At 44.4% G+C, this 15,758-nt stretch overlaps 1 protein-coding gene across 2 annotated transcripts in view; it reads left to right on the forward strand.

The window, feature by feature from the left end:
- The first annotated feature begins 1,610 nt into the window (after window positions 1-1,610).
- The window catches only part of LOC105477728 (makorin ring finger protein 2), a 29,343-nt gene continuing 15,195 nt past the window's right edge, over window positions 1,611-15,758 (forward strand). The window contains exons 1-2 of one of the 2 annotated variants that reach the window (XM_011734396.3): window positions 1,611-1,765; window positions 14,896-15,024. In XM_011734396.3, coding sequence (XP_011732698.1) covers window positions 1,740-1,765; window positions 14,896-15,024 — 155 coding nt within the window. In that variant the 5' untranslated portion in view covers window positions 1,611-1,739. Of the gene's footprint in view, window positions 1,766-12,565; window positions 12,728-14,895; window positions 15,025-15,758 lie in introns of those variants that run through there. The other variant, XM_011734397.3, reaches the window with a different exon arrangement.

Consider the following 15,758-nt stretch of genomic DNA (forward strand, 5'->3'; position numbering starts at 1 on the left):
AGTTCTAAGTAATTGGAAGTATATACCATGCTCATTCATTGGTAGACTCAATATTTTTATAGCAAAGTAAAAGAAGAACATACAGCTATATATACATAACATGGAAAGATCTCACAGATATAATGTTGGTCAAAAGAAGGCAGACAAAAGCGTAGGTACTGAATTATTATTTATATGAAAGTCAAGAATAGTTAAACTAATTTGTAGTGATAGAGATGAACCCAAGCAATGACTTTTGTAAAGTATTGACTGGGAAGGACCATAAGGAAGCCTTCTGGGGTGTCGATGATATCCACCCCCACCCCCCACCCCCCACCTTTTTTTTTTTTTTAAGAGACGGGGGCTTGCTTTGTGACCTAGGCTGGAGTGCAGTGGTGCGATCACAGTTCACTGTAGCCTCAACTGCAGTGAACTGTGCTCAAAGGATCCTTCCGGCTCAGCCTCTCCTTACTTTGAAGTTAGTCGAGCATGGTGTCGCGCACCTGTATTCCCAGCTGCTGGGGAGATTAAGGCAGAGGATTGCTTGAACTATGATGGCGCCACTGCACTCCAGCCTGGGCGACAGAGCAAGACCCTGTCTCAAAACAAAACAAAAAATTCTTTATTTTGATCTGGGTGGTAGTTTCGTGAGTGTATGCATGTGCAAAAATTCACAGAATGTGTTTTGTGCACTTATATTGTGCATGTTATGTATCTCGAGTTTTTAAGCAATGAGAAACCATTGTAAGATTAAAAGGTGAATGACATGATCCGATTTATGTTTTAAAAATAGATTTTTACCTGGAGCGGAAGCCAAAAGACCAGTTAAAAGGCTATAGCATGGCTGGTCGGGCGTGCACGCCCGTAATTCCAGCTACTTGGGAGGCTGAGAGGCAGGAGAATCTCTTGAACCCGGGAGGCGAAGGTTGCAGTGAGCCGAGATCGCCCCACTGCACTCCAGCCTGGGCAACAAGAGAGAAACTCCGTCTCAAAAAAAAAGAAGAGTTATTGCATGGTGCTAGGTAGAAGGGATGGTTGTTTCGACGAACGCTGACGGTGGAAAGGGGCAGAAGAGGACGCATTGGACAGAGGTGTGGGAGCAGAATCTGCAGGGTATAGAGAGCTAGAGGGAAGTGTCAAAAATAACTTTTGGGGTTTCCACCATAGGAAATGGAAGACGAACAGCACAGGACTGGCAGGAAAGAAAATGAAGACTAAAACGTGTGGAAGTAGAGATTTGGGGAAAGAGCAGTTGGGAGAGGGCTAAGGAATTTCCTTAAGTGGAAGGCGAGGTCCGGCGGGAACAGTTGAGAAGGGTGCCCAGTGAGTGCAAGTTTGAATGGGGAACCTGGGATTAAGAGGAGAGGCGGGAGTTTGCCCCAGGAGGGGTGAAGTGCCTCGAAGGAGGCGGGAGATCGCTAAGGAATACTCTTGGCGATGGGGGGCAGAATCGGAGGCACTAACAGTAGGCATAGGGATAAGACTGGCAGGACTAGGATGCCAGCCAGGCTCCGCCCCGGAGGCCTGGAAGTGCGGGACACCCAGAGCAGGGATGCCGGGACCGCCTGCCCGATCCCCAGTGCGGAACCAATTGTGACGGCGGCTAGGTTACCCGCCGGCGCTACAAAGGTGCCACACCGGCGGGGCGGCGTGCGCCGGCGTGACGCGGCTACGCGGGATGGGCCGGGCCAGGGCCAAGGCCGAGGCGGCAGCGGCTGCGAGAGGCGGCGGCACGACGACGGTCCTTCAGCCCAGCCACCATGAGCACCAAGCAGGTCACTTGCAGGTCAGTGCGCGGGTGCCAGGAGCGCCGGGCCACTTCAGACCGCTCCCCCAGGCCGCAGGGGTGCCGGTGCGCGCCAATTCTGCCGCTCGGGAACCTGAGGCTAGAGCGGGACTCGGAAAGTTACTCAGCTGTTAGCAGCGGGGGCTTTGCGAGGCAGAGCGAGCGCCGGCCAGAGCCGGGGATCAGGGGGATGCATGACTGAGACGCGGGGCGAGGCCAGCGCTGGGGGCTACGCCGCGAGTTTGAAGCGTGGCCCCTGTGGGCTGGGAGGAAGGACGTCCTAGCCAGGGCCGTGCAGGATGCTGGGCCTTGTGGGGAGGGCTCTGGGGCTTACGGTTTAACTGGAAAAGACTTGGAATTGATTAAAGGGACCCCAAGAGGACGGTTACAAATGGGGATACCACGTGGGAGTAATTTGTTAATAGATTATAAGGGCCTCGAAGTTTGGAGAATCCAGATGCAATCTAAACTTGCAGAGAGTTAGCAAGTAAAAATTGTTGTGTGGAAAATAATAACGACAGATAGCATTTTCTGAATATCGGTGAAGCGCCCTGCATATTTCCAAGTGCTTTATATTCATTATCATCAGACTTCACAGTAAGACAACTTAGTAGTTATTATTACCATTTTACAGCGCAGGAGACTGAGACTGAAAGAGGTTGACACTCTTATCTTACTGAGAGAGCCATTTACGAGGAGAAATGCCACGGTAATGGATGGTTTGTTGTAGAAAATAGAAAGCCAGATAGCTACACTGCGACTGCTCCTGTGAAACAGAATAGTGTGGTTGTGTAACACCCTCATTCCTTGGTCAGCTTGTGGCTTACTGGTAATGGAGTCCAGTCCTATTGAACTGTATGTTTGGAAAACGAAAATTGAATTGTATGCTTGGAAAAGGCAAATTTCATTTAATATTTTTTTTGTGGGAAACATTGCTTAAAAACAATTGTAGAGTTTGTGGAATAAACAGTTTATTTTCTGTGTTGTTACTTCTCTTCATTGGTATGAATAGTTGAGACGTGACTGTGTAATAAGTTTCCTATTAGTATTAGTGTATATTAACTGTTCAATTTATCCAAGGCCCAGGTGGCTTATGTTAAGCTGTTGTCAGAAATTTGCACCTAGTGTCTATAAGAAGACTTTTACTAGGTTATTTGTACTAGAAGGTGTTTTGTGAAGAAGGGTTTGTGTGTGTTTATGTATTTTTATTTATATAAAGTTTCTCCTGCTGGAGGAGGTATTCCTAGGTCATTGTGCACTGTAAAGCAGCTTGTAGCCACCTAGAAAAACCTCTCTATTCCTCCCCTCGCTCTATGGTTTAGTTCCACTATTTATTCCCGTACCTGATCTAAGAAGTGTCCACAAAACAGTACACATTTATGTAATAATGCTTTATAATTGAATCTCAACTCTGTAGTATCTTATTTTACAAATAAGGAATCTTATGCTCAGAAAGACTTGACATTTGCCTAAAATTTCACACCTTAGTAGAGGCACAAGACCTAAATCAGGATCATCTTGGTTTCTCCTTGTATACCTGGAGAGAGCTGGACCTGAAAGCTTTAATTCTGTTTCCCAAAAGGGGTGTCTGCAGGATGTTGCTCCATATAAATGAAGATTGGGTTGGAATGTTGAGAAGGGATCACTTCTGTTTAAGTGCTAACTAATGTTTGTTGGGGACTTACAATGTGCTGGGGCTCTTAGGTGCTGTAGTGTATAATCCAGCAACCAGCACTATTCCACAGATGATAAAACTGAGCTTCAGCGTTGAAGTCACTTGCCTAAGGTCATTTAGCTTCCAAGTGGCAGAGGTATGAAATCAAAGTTCATGCCCTCATAGACTGTAGGGCCTCCAGATAAGTGTCAAAATGCTAAACTAAAATTTCTTTACTGCAGGACTTTTCAAAGCTTTTAATATGTTCCCATGAAAGGAAACTCATACAAGGATACGTAAAACTGCAAAGACGTTTACTCACAAAGGGGTGTAAAGGAGTCAGGGCTCCCGATGACTGCCTTGTCAAATAAAAAACATAACAGGTGTTTAAGTGAGAAAAACCCAAATTACCAAGAGTACCAAGTTTACATTAGTGTGTTTACCATAAACTTTTCTACCAGCTTATCTACCAAAAGCTTTTCTTACTTTATTATCTCATTAACAAAAGGCTTATCTCCAGATATTGATAATTTATAGGAAATGTTCAAGGTATGATTTATTTTGGGGACCAGATCTAAGCAGGGTGGTTTTTTTTTTTTTAATTTCAGGTCACAAAGTTTTAGGTTTGTTTTCCTGACTGTAGGATGTGATGTACATGTTTATTTTGAATGACAGCAGAATAATGTCAGTTTTGCTTTCAATCTGTTAGGTATTATGTCTCTCCAAGAGATGCTTATCAAATGCTAGCAGTCTCAAACCTAATGACAAAGACACTCCGTGTTTTTATTGCCTGGAATGGTCAAAATGACTGCTTGTACAGTTATGCTGTCAGTCAGCTCTCCTGATTCCTTGACGTGCCACTCTATCCAGAATCTCAATCTGTGCATCATTTTTGCTGATTCCCCTCCCCTACAACCATCTCCCTGTCTTTCAGTCTGTTTTCCAAGCCCTGGGGGAGGCCCTTATTATAGCTTGGTAACCAGTTTATTTCACCCTCTCCTTTTGTGATAGAGCTTCCCTGCATCTCATAATCACTATTAGAAGACACAGGATTTCATTGTCCTAAGATAGTCAAGCTTCGGGCTTTTGATTCTTTGAAAGTCACAAAACATGGGGGATCTTTTCAGCTGGCAGGGGGTAGGCAGAGTTTGAGCCCCAGGGTTGGGCAGTTCTAGATTCTAATCCTCATACCACCTGTGCCACAACTGCCTCATCTGTGAAATGAGGATGGTAATGCCTAACCGGCAGGGCTGTTTAAAAGTTAAATAATAGCAACAAACCATTTATTTTGTATTAGGATGAGCACTTACATGCATTTTCTCAGTTAAACGTCCCAGTAGTTTATCAGAGCAGTCTGTGAAGTAAGTGCAGTTATTATAATCACATTACAGATGGGGAAACTGAGGCTTGGTGATTTAAATAACTTGCTCAGGGTCACATAGCAAGCAGTCTGACTTCAGTGTCTTCACCACCACACTGTACTTCATTTCATCCCCACCTCTAATCAGTACATTTATTGCAAGCCTGCCACAGTGCCTACCATTTGCTTCCTTCCCCCTCAGCGGATCTGCTGTCAACAAGGATTACAGCCATAAAATTTTAGCCTGTGAAAATATGTAGGAAAATGTAAAGAAAAAATGACACTGAGGATGCAAATTACCTGTATATTTGGAAGTGATTTGCAAAAGCGTTTTGCTAAACAGAGAGGCAACATTGAAGGGCCTGTAAGAAACCAGATTGATTGTTTCGCTCAGCACTGCTGCTGCTGGAGCTGCTGGTGGTTCTGTGGCCAGCAGTGAACCTGATATGCTCTGCAGTGTATAATAGCCATACTGTCTGAAACAGTCTTTTGGGGTTACCCGGGGTAACACTCCTTTGGAGTGTCCCCCAGAAAGAACCTACCTGCTCTGAGTCTCCAGCTATGCACTTCACCCGCCTAGTCGTCTCTCCCCTCCTCCAGTTCATGTCTTGGTCCTCTCTCTTGGAAGATATGAGGGGCAGTTTGTCCATCAGGAAGGGTTAGCAGTTGGAAATTCATTACAAAGTGCAACATGAAAGGGGCTTGGAGTAAGATCAGTATAACATAGATGGAGAGGAATGACTATAAGCACAAGACAGAGATGCCCCAAAGGACAAGCAGGATATGCTCTAGGTGGCTTTGTGCTTGTCACTGGGGAGTGTAAATGGTGACATATGCTACAAAAATAGGACTGGGCTGACTTCACCTCTTACATAACTCTTGTTTCACACTTGCCTTTCCTGAAGGCAGTGATGGTGGTCTAGAAATTATTTTTGAATCTGTTTAAATCTCAGCTCAGTCATTTACAGAAGCGAAGTGGCTTTTATGAAGTCACCAGCTTATAAATGGCAAAACTAACTAGAAGCTCTGGTTGGCAGTTAAATATTTGTATTTTAGTGGAAGAGATGATTAGTGCAGTTTGGAAGGCAAGTTTTCTGGATTGGACCTATGGAAGGTGGAGGTAGAATTATAAAAGGCATCCTTGTAGGAGACCACTACCTAAAAAAACTTTCCTTTTGTCTGCCTTGTTAACAAATAGTATCTGGTAGATGGCCTGTGGTCGTCTTCCACCCTGGTTCTTTCAAGAAATTTTCTGTTCTAATTTCTTCAAAATAAACAATACAGTATTGGCTGGTGCAGTGGCTCATGCTGTAATCCCAGCACTTGGGGAGGCCGAGGTAGGAGGACCACTTGAACCTTGGAGTTCGAGACCAGCCTGGGCAACATAGCAAGATCCTGTCTCTACCCAAGAAAAGAAAAGAAACTATACAGTATTTATTAGATATCACTTTTGTGTAACTGCTTGTGTTGCCACTTTGAACCTGTCCTCTTTCAGTATTTATGAGTTTACTAATCCTGATACCTCTTTGTCATTCAGACTTGGCTCTTGGCACTGAATTTTTTTTTTTTTTTTAACTATTATACCTTCAAAGATTACCATGTTTGAGGACAATTGAAATATTGCAGTCTTGAGTAGCATTTCTCAAAAAGAATTCTCAAACTGCTGAGATGTATACTCCACTTTTGTGTTTGGGATCTCCAAGACCACCCCAAATCCAGAGATTGTCTAGAACTGGGACAAGTGGGTCCCAGGATTCAGCTGTACTCAAGTCTGAGATTATTACCATATCTAGTAAGGGGTCACAGCCAGATCATGAGGGCAGAAGACACAGGGGGTCTGGAGGAGCCTGGGTGCAGGCTTCCTGCATCTGTCCCTCCCTGAGAGGGCCACACAGCAATGAAAATGCAGCAACATTTCTCCAGGGAAGCCCATTAGAGATTCAGTGCCCAGGCTGGTCACCTAGGCCAGCTCTGCCTAGCATGAACCGAAATTCCAGACTCCCAGAGGAAAGTAGGTTTTCAGCATGAACTACATTGTACATCAGTTTAGACACAGCGAACCACTCTCCATCATTTAGGGAAAATTTTGTATCTGTGTGGAGAACTGTTACTAGCTGAGTTCCCAGATGCCAGGCAAGGGGCAGCCTCGGAAGCAGACCTTCCCAAGGATAGCAGTCTCAGATCTGCTATGTAACTCTCTTCTGTGTAGTTATAAAATCGGTATTGTAAATAACCGAAACTCTAAGTTTCTAACAAAAAGTGCCCTTAGTTTCCCAGCTTCTGTCTGTGCTTTTTTAAAAAATAAAACTATAACAGCCTTATGGCAAATTACTGCATAATGTCTGATCTAGTGCAGTGGTCCCCCACCAGTCCATGGCCTTTTAGGAACCAGGCCACACAGCAGGAGGTGAGCAGTGGGCAAGTGAGCAAAGCTTTATCTGTGTTTATAGTCACTCCCCGCCACTCACATTACCACCTGAGCTCCGCTTCCCGTCAGATCAGCAGCACCATTAGATTCTCATAGAAGCACTAACCCTGTTGTCAACTGTGCATGTGAGGGATCTTCGTTGTGTGCTTCTTATGAGAATCTAATGCCTGATGATCTGTCACTGTCTCCCATGACCCCCAGATGGGACCATCTAGTTGCAGAAGAACAAGCTCAGTGTCCCACTGATTCTACACTATGGTGAGTTGTATACTTACTTCATTATATATTACCATAATAAAGTGCACAATAAATGTAATGTGCTTGAATCATCTTGAAACCATTCCCCATCCCACCATTCCATGGAAAAATTGCCTTCCATAAAACTGGTCCCTGGCACCAAAAAGATTGGGGACTGCAGATCTAGTGGTATGCCACAAGAGGGTGCTCCGTGGAGAAAGCCTATCTGACTACCTGGCAAAGGCTGTAGGATGGCACCACTGTATAGTCACTTACGTCATGAGGTCCAGTTCTCATTTCGTAGGCTCAGAAATTTGGTTTTGTTAGTGTACATAGGGGTGGCTCATACTAGCCAAACTCATGAGAGACTGACTTATATACTAGAATATCCTTTTATAATTTCCCTGGGAAAAAATAAACTGTCAGATATGTCTGGTCAGCACTTCCTCTGCTTTTGGGGAGAGGAACAGGTGGAGAATTCTCGTCAGAGGTTTCTGATTAGGGCGGATGTGCAGCATGTTCACTAGTACCCTTTCTCTGGAGACACCAGCAGTCTGGGCCTCTTGGGCCTTCCTGGAATGCCATACTGTTCCCTCCTGTTGTCTAGTTCTTTTTTTTTTTTTTTTTTTTTCTGAGATGGCGTCTTGCTCTGTCGCCAGGCTGGAGTGCAATGGCGCAATCTCAGCTCACTGCAGCCCTCTGCCTCCTGGGTTCAAGCGATTCTCATGCCTCAGCTTCCTGAGTAATTGGGATTACAGGTACCCACCACCACGCCCGGCTAATTTTTGTATATTTAGTAGAGACATGGTTTCCCCATGTTGGTCAGGCTGGTCTCAAACTCCTGACCTCAGGTGATCCGCCCGCCTTGGCCTCCAAAAGTGCTGGGATTACAGGCGTGAGCCACTGTGCCCGGCCTTCCTGTTGTGTAGTTCTATTCTGTTTTCCACTTTCAGACAACACCGTATAAATGGTTAGGTTAAGGCTTTCTATATCTGCTTGCATTTAGTAATATTCTAGCTGTGCCTTCCTGCAGTTACTCCCAAACATTCTTCATTAGAGAACAGATGTTCCCAACTACATCTTCCAGAGCACTAGCTTGAGAGGATCTGGGGCCCCAGATTGGGAAGTGCCATAGCATGTGGATGCCACTAGTGAGTGAGCCTGGGGGCTGGAGGGTATGAGGAGGCCTTTTGGATCAGCCAAGACTCATGCTGGTCCATGAAGGAAGGTAGGTTATAGTAATTCAGTGGAATGAAAGATATGGGCTACTGTGTTTTACACAAGGGCCACGATGGGGATGAAGGCAGCATGATAGGGAAATTGATTTTGTTGGGGAAAGGTCAGGGCTATCTGGAAAGACCAGACTTGGAGTCCTCGTACCTAGCAATTAAATCTTCTGTAAGTCACCTCACCTCTCTGAGCGTTGGCTTTCCTATTTGCAAAAATAAAAAGAAAAATATCATATATCTTACCCTCAAGGATCACTACTCTTAATATGCTAGTATATATCTTTCCAGATTTTATTTTGAGACAGGGTCTCACTGTGTTGTACAGACTGGAGTGCAGTGATACAATCATAGCTCACTGCAGTCTCCAATTTCCAAGTTCAAGTGATCCTCCCACTTCAGCCTCCCTAGTAGCTGGGACTACAGGTGCACACAACCACAGCTGGCTAATTTTTGTATTTTTTGTAGAGGTGAGGTTTTGCCATGTTGCCCAGGCTAGTCTTGAACTCCTAGGCTCAAGAGATCTGCCCGCCTCATCGTCCCCAAGTGCTAGGATTATAGGCATGAGCCACTGTGCCTGGCCCCAGATTTTTTTTTTTTTTTTTTTTTTTTTTGAGCTGGAGTCTTGCTCTGTTGCCCAGGCTGGAGTGCAGTGGTGCGATCTTGGCTCACTGAAACCTCAGCCTCCTGGGTTCAAGCAATTCTCCTGCCTCAGCCTCCCAAGTAGCTGGGATTACAGGTACCCACCACCATGCCCAGCTGATTTTTGTATTTTTAGTAGAGACGGGATTTCGCCATGTTGGCCAGGCTGGTCTTGAACTCCTGACCTCAAGTGATCTACCTGCCTCAGCCTCCCAAAGTGCTGGGATTACAGGTGTGAGCCATTGCGCCCGGCTGGGTCTGATTTTTAAAGTACGTATATGTATACATTTATAATCTTTTACCAAAATGAGATCATACTGTATACACTGGTTTAAAGAATTTTATTGTGAGCCGGGCGCAGTGGCTCACGCCTGTAATCCCAGCACTTTGGGAGGCCAAGATGGGTGGATCACGAGGTCAGGAGTTCAAGACCAGCCTGGTCAACATGATGAAACCCCGTCTTTACTAAAAATACAAAAATTAGCTGGGTGTGGTGGCAGTCACCTGTAATTCCAGCTACTTCAGAGGCTAAGGCAGGAGAATTCTTGAACCTGGGAGGCGGAGGTTGCAGTGAGCCGAGATCGTGCCACTACACTCCAGCCTGGGTGACAGCAAGACTCCATCTCAAAAAAAAAAAAAATTACTGTGGTAAAATTTCCGTAAAATTTACCATCTTAACTATTTTTAAGTTTATAGTTCTGTTACATGCATTCAGATTGTTGTGTAACCAATCTCCAGAGCTCTTTGTCTTGCAAAACTGAAACTCTGTGTACTACCCATTAAAAAACTTCCATTTCTCCCATCCCCAGCCTCTGACACCTACCATTCATTCTACTGTCTGTCTCTCTGAATTTGACTACTCTAGGGACCTCGTAGAAGTGGAATCATACAGCATTTGCCTTTTTGTGTCTGGTTTATTTTACTTAGCATAATGTCCTCAAGGTAGCATGTGTCAGAATCACCTTTCTTTTTAAGGCTGATTGTATATGGATAGACCACGTCTTGTTTATGCATTCATCCATCAGCGAATGCTTGGGTTGCTTCCACCTTTTGGCTATTGTGAATAATGCTGCTCTGAACATGGGTGTCCAAATGTTTGTCTGAGTCCATACTTTGAAGTCTTCTTTTTTTTTTTGGAAACTGACTCACCATGTTGCCCAGGCTGGAGTGCAGTGGCGTGATCTTGGCTCACTGTAACCTCTCCCTCCCGGGTTCAAGTGATTCTCCTGCCTCGGCCCCCAAAGTAGCTGGAATTACAGGCGCCTGCCACCACACTCGGCTAATTTTTGTATTTTTAGTAGAGATGGCGTTTCACCAAGTTGGTCAGGCTGGTCTCAAACTCCAGACCTCAGGTGATCCACCCACCTCAGCCTCCCAAAGTGCTGGGATTACAGGCCTGAGCCACTGGGCCTGGCCTGAATTATTTTGTGTCTATACCCAGAAGTGGAATTACCGGATCATATGGTAAATATATTTTTAATTTTTTAAGGAACTTCCATACTGGTTTTCTATAGCAGCTGCACCATTAACTATTTTATAATCTACTTTTCTCAGTTAATTGTGTTTAACTTTCCATATTAATAAATTTTCATTTTATACCTAGTCTATACTCACATTTGTTTCAAAATACCTTTCAAAATATCTGGTTTAAAAATGTCTTTTATATCTTGTTTGTCGAAACCAGATTCTAGTCCAGAGCTAAGTATTGCATCTGGTTATTATGTCCCTTGTGTTCTGTCTGCTAACCTAGCATTGTCCCTTCCCCTTTTTCTCTTTTCTAACAGCTATTTCTGAGGTATAACTTACACACCATAAAATTTACCTGTTTGAAGTATACAGTGCAAAACTTTTTAGTGGATTTACAAAGTTGTACAACCATCACCACAATTAAATTTTAGGAAATTTCTATCACCCCCAAAAGATCCCTTGTGCCCATTAGCAGTCACCCTCACTTCTTTCCTCCCAACCCTAAGCAGCCACTTAATCTACTTTCTGTCTCTATAGCTTTGCCTTTTCTGACATTGCATATAAATGGAATCATGCAACATGTGGTCTTTTGTGTCCGGCTTCTTTCACTCCGCATCGTGTTTTCAAGGTTCATCCATGTTGTAGTGTGTGCCAGTACCTCCTTCCTTTTTATGGCTGGATAAGAGCCCATTGTATGGATAAATCACATTTTGTCTGTCTGTTCACCAGTTGATGAACATTTGGATTGTTTCCACTTTTTGACTGTTATGCATAATGCTGCTTTGGACATTCATATACAAGTATTTGTGTGGACATGGATTTTCATTTTCTTGGGAACATTCCTAGGCGTAGAATTGTTGCATCATATGGTAGATTTATGTTTACATTTTTTAAGAAACTGTCAACCTCTTTTCCAGACTCAGCCTCCTTTAGTTATGTGGCACTTATAAAGAGAGTAGGCCTGGGTCCCACGTGCAGCCTCTTTTGTGTTTATTTGGTTGTTTTCTCGAGATGTCTTTCATAGGTTGTCCCCAGTCTCCTGTATTTTCTATGAACTGGAAGTTAGATCTGGGGTTTTGTGGATTCAAATTAATTGTTTCTGGCTAGAATATGTCATAGGTTGTTTTATACTTCATTTTGGGTCGTATCAGCAGGTACGTATTTTTTTTCCAAGTCGATTTTGGGTCCAGCATCATTTGTTGAAAAGATTATTTCCCCCACTTACCTTTTTTTTTTTTTTTTTTTGAGACAGGGTCTCACTCTGTCACCCAGGCTAGAGTGCAGCAGCACGATCTTGGCTCAGTGCAACCACCGCCTCCTGGGCTCAAGCGATCCTCCTACCTCGTCTTCCTGAGTAGCTGGGAGCACAGGCGCACACTATCATGCCTGGCTAATTTTTTGTATATTTTTTGGTAGAGACGAGGTTTCACCATGTTGCCCAGGCTGATCTCAAACTCCTGAGCTCAAGCGATCCACTCACCTTGGCCTCCCAAAGTGCTGGGATTACAGGCATGAGCCATTGCCTGCGGCCTATGTGTGGTTCTATTTACAGGGTTTTTTGTTTGTTTTTTGTTTTGTTTTGTTTTGTTTTGAGATAGGGTCTTGCTTTGTCACCCAGGCTGGAGTATAGTGGTGCAAACAGAGCTCACTGCAGCCTCTTTCCTTCCTGGGCTCAAGCAGTCCTCCCACCTCAGGCCCCCAGGTAGCTACCGTGCACGACTAATTTTTATATTTTTTATAGAGATTGGCTTTTGCCGTGTTGCCCAGGCTGACCTCAAACTTCTGGGCTCAGGCAATCCTCACACCTTGGCCTCCCAAAGTGGTGGGATTACGGGCATGAGCCTCTGAGCCCGGACTATTTATGGATCTTTAAAGAATCCCTGCAGCCTCCCTGAACTCCAATCTCTGTGATTTGCCTGAGGTTCCAGGACCTAGAATATGCCTCCAGGTAGGAAGTCAGACTACATATGGGGCTTACTTCCTGTGTTTTCCTTCTCTTGAGGACCAGTCCTTTTTTCTATTGTCTGAAAGCAGTTGTTTCACATAAATTGTATCATTTGCCAGTTGGGTTTTTTTTTTTTTTTTTTCCTTAACAGTGAGAAGCCAAGATCCATGCTCCGTGGTAGTCAGAAGCAAAAGTTTGTTTCTCTCTCTCTCTCTCTCTCAGATGGTTTCTATTCTGTGTCTTTTTTTTTTTTTTTGAGACGGAGTCTTGCTCTGTCGCCCAGGCTGGAGTGCAGTGGCCAGATCTCAGCTCACTGCAAGCTCCACCTCCCGGGTTCACGCCATTCTCCTGCCTCAGCCTCCCGAGTAGCTGGGACTACAGGCGCCCACCACCTCGCCCGGCTATTTTTTTGTATTTTTTTAGTAGAGACGGGGTTTCACCGTGTTAGCCAGGATGGTCTCGATCTCCTGACCTCGTGATCCACCCGTCTCGGCCTCCCAAAGTGCTGGGATTACAGGCTTGAGCCACCGCGCCCGGCCTCTATTCTGTGTCTTTAAGTATTCTGATATTTTCCTTTGTAGTATCCCATCTACTAAACTCATCTAATGTAATTCTCATTTCAGACATTGTATTTTTCACTTCTAGAAGTTTCATTTGTTTTTTGTTTTGTTTTGTTTTGAGATGGAGTTTCCCTCTTGTTGCCCAGGCTGGAGTGCAATGGCACGATCTTGGCTCACTGCAAGCTCCGCCTCCCGGGTTCACGCCATTCTCCTCCCTCAGCCCCTCAGCTGGGACTACAGGCGCTAGCCACAACGCCGAGCTAATTTTTTGTATTTTTAGTAGAGACGGGGTTTCATCATGTTAGCCAGGATGGCGTCGATCTCCTGACCTCATGATCCGCCCACCTCAGCCTCCCAAAGTGCTGGGATTACAAGCATGAGCCACCGTGCCTGGCCCTTATTTTGTATTTTTTTTAGTAGAGACAGGGTTTCTCTATGTTGGTCAGTCTGGTCTTGAACTCCTGACCTCAGGTGATGCGCCTGCCTCGGCCGGATTACAGGCATGAGCCACCACGCCCAGCCTAGTTTATCTTTAATATCAAGGCATGTTCATCTAGGGTCTCTACTGTTTGAGTATTCACTCAGGTCTCTCTACCCTGGCTGGACAGAGTTAGAATGCCTCCCAGGTATTCCTGTACCACTTATTCCTTCAAGGCCAGGATCTGATATATCAGTGGAATATTCTGATACAGAACATGTGATACATCTGATATTCTGATGCATCTGAAACAATGTATCAGAAACAGCTTTCATTAAAAACTGTACTTCAAGTACCCATACAACCTTTCTGTTTCTCACTTTCAGTACGGTGTTCAATAAATTGCATGAGATTATTCTGTACTTCATTATAAAATAGACTTTGTGTTAGATGATTTGGCCCAACTGTAGGCTAATGTAAGTGTTCTCAGCATAAGTAAGGTAGCCTAAGCTGAGCTAGGAGAATCGCTTGAACCCAGAAGGCAGAGATTGCAATGAGCTGAGACTGTGCCATTGCACTCTAGCCTGGGTGACATAGAGAGACTCCATCTCAAAACAGAAAACAATGGCTTTATTGGGATGTAACCCTATCATTAGTCAAGGAGCATCTGTGTATATCTTTTGATATCACATGATGGTATTTGATCCTCACCACAACCAGTTCAGTGGGTAGTATAATCTTCATTTTACAGGGAAAGGTAGCAAGGCCCAAGGACATTGGTTTTGTGACATGTTCTTAAGTGACAGAACTGGGTCTTGAACCCAGATCTTCTGGTTTCATTAGTCATGCCGTTTAAGCTCCTTGAGAACAGAGAGAACAGTTTTTCACAGAGTATTTTCTCAATTATGTGTCTCACGTTGAACATATCTCAAATCAGGAAGATATATCTTCACATAGAAATATATGGGATTGTTTGCTTTTCTTCCAGAAAAGCTGTCATTGAATCAGTTGTAGTGCCTCTGAAATCACTGTTGTAGAATCAAGGAAATATATAGATCTCTCTCCAGTGCCTAATAGAGCCTTTATACCTGATATATACTTGGTAAATATTTGTATGCTAGATTCAAGAAAAAGCTGATTTTATAAAGCAAAATGTGCTTCTGAAAGTTGTATGCCTGTGCTTCTCTCTTCAGGTATTTTATGCATGGTGTGTGTCGGGAAGGAAGTCAGTGCCTGTTCTCACATGACTTGGCAAACAGCAAGCCGTCCACCATCTGCAAGTACTACCAGAAGGGCTACTGTGCCTATGGAACTCGGTGCAGGCAAGGACTCTGTGACAGGCTCCAGCTGTGACACTGATTTCGTTTGGAGAATGGGTCTTGATAAGGGGGAAGTTTTAATGTAAAAGTAATATGACAACATTACAGAAAGTATGGCAAATAAATTTAAAACCTCAGTTTCAGTACCCTAAAACTAATTTTCTTTTTTTTTTTTTTGAGATGGAGTCTTGCACTGTTGCCCAGGCTGGAGGGCAGTGGCGCAGTCTTGGCTCTCTGCAACCTCCGCCTCCAGGGTTCAAGCAGTTCTCCTGCCTCAGCCTCCCGAGTAGCTGATATCACAGGCACCTGCCACTACACCTGGCTGATTTTTTTTTTGTATTTTTAGTAGAGACGGGGTTTCACCATGTTGGTCAGGCTGGTCTTAACTCCAGACCTCATGATCTGCCTGCCTTGGCTTCCCAAAGTGCTGGGATTATAGGTGTGAGCCACCGTGCCCGGTCTAATTTTCATTTTTTAAAACTACTTTTCAGCCTTATTCTTATGAATATATAGTTATAAAATTGTACACAATTCCAGAAACTTGTTCGTGCTTTTGTAGTGCAGAGCTGATCTTTTCTTTCCTAGGCTGCAAAGCTTCCTTTCCTCCATTTTCTATGCAGTGCAGTGGGAGATGATGGAAGTAGGCCCACCTTGGTCTCCCCCTGCCAATGAGTGCCGAGAGAGACAGTCAGGGAGAGGTCATTGGCCCTTGTCAGCATTTTGGGGACTCCTGCTCA

Source organism: Macaca nemestrina, chromosome 2 (assembly GCF_043159975.1).
Source record: "Macaca nemestrina isolate mMacNem1 chromosome 2, mMacNem.hap1, whole genome shotgun sequence".
Classification (NCBI taxonomy): domain Eukaryota; kingdom Metazoa; phylum Chordata; class Mammalia; order Primates; family Cercopithecidae; genus Macaca; species Macaca nemestrina.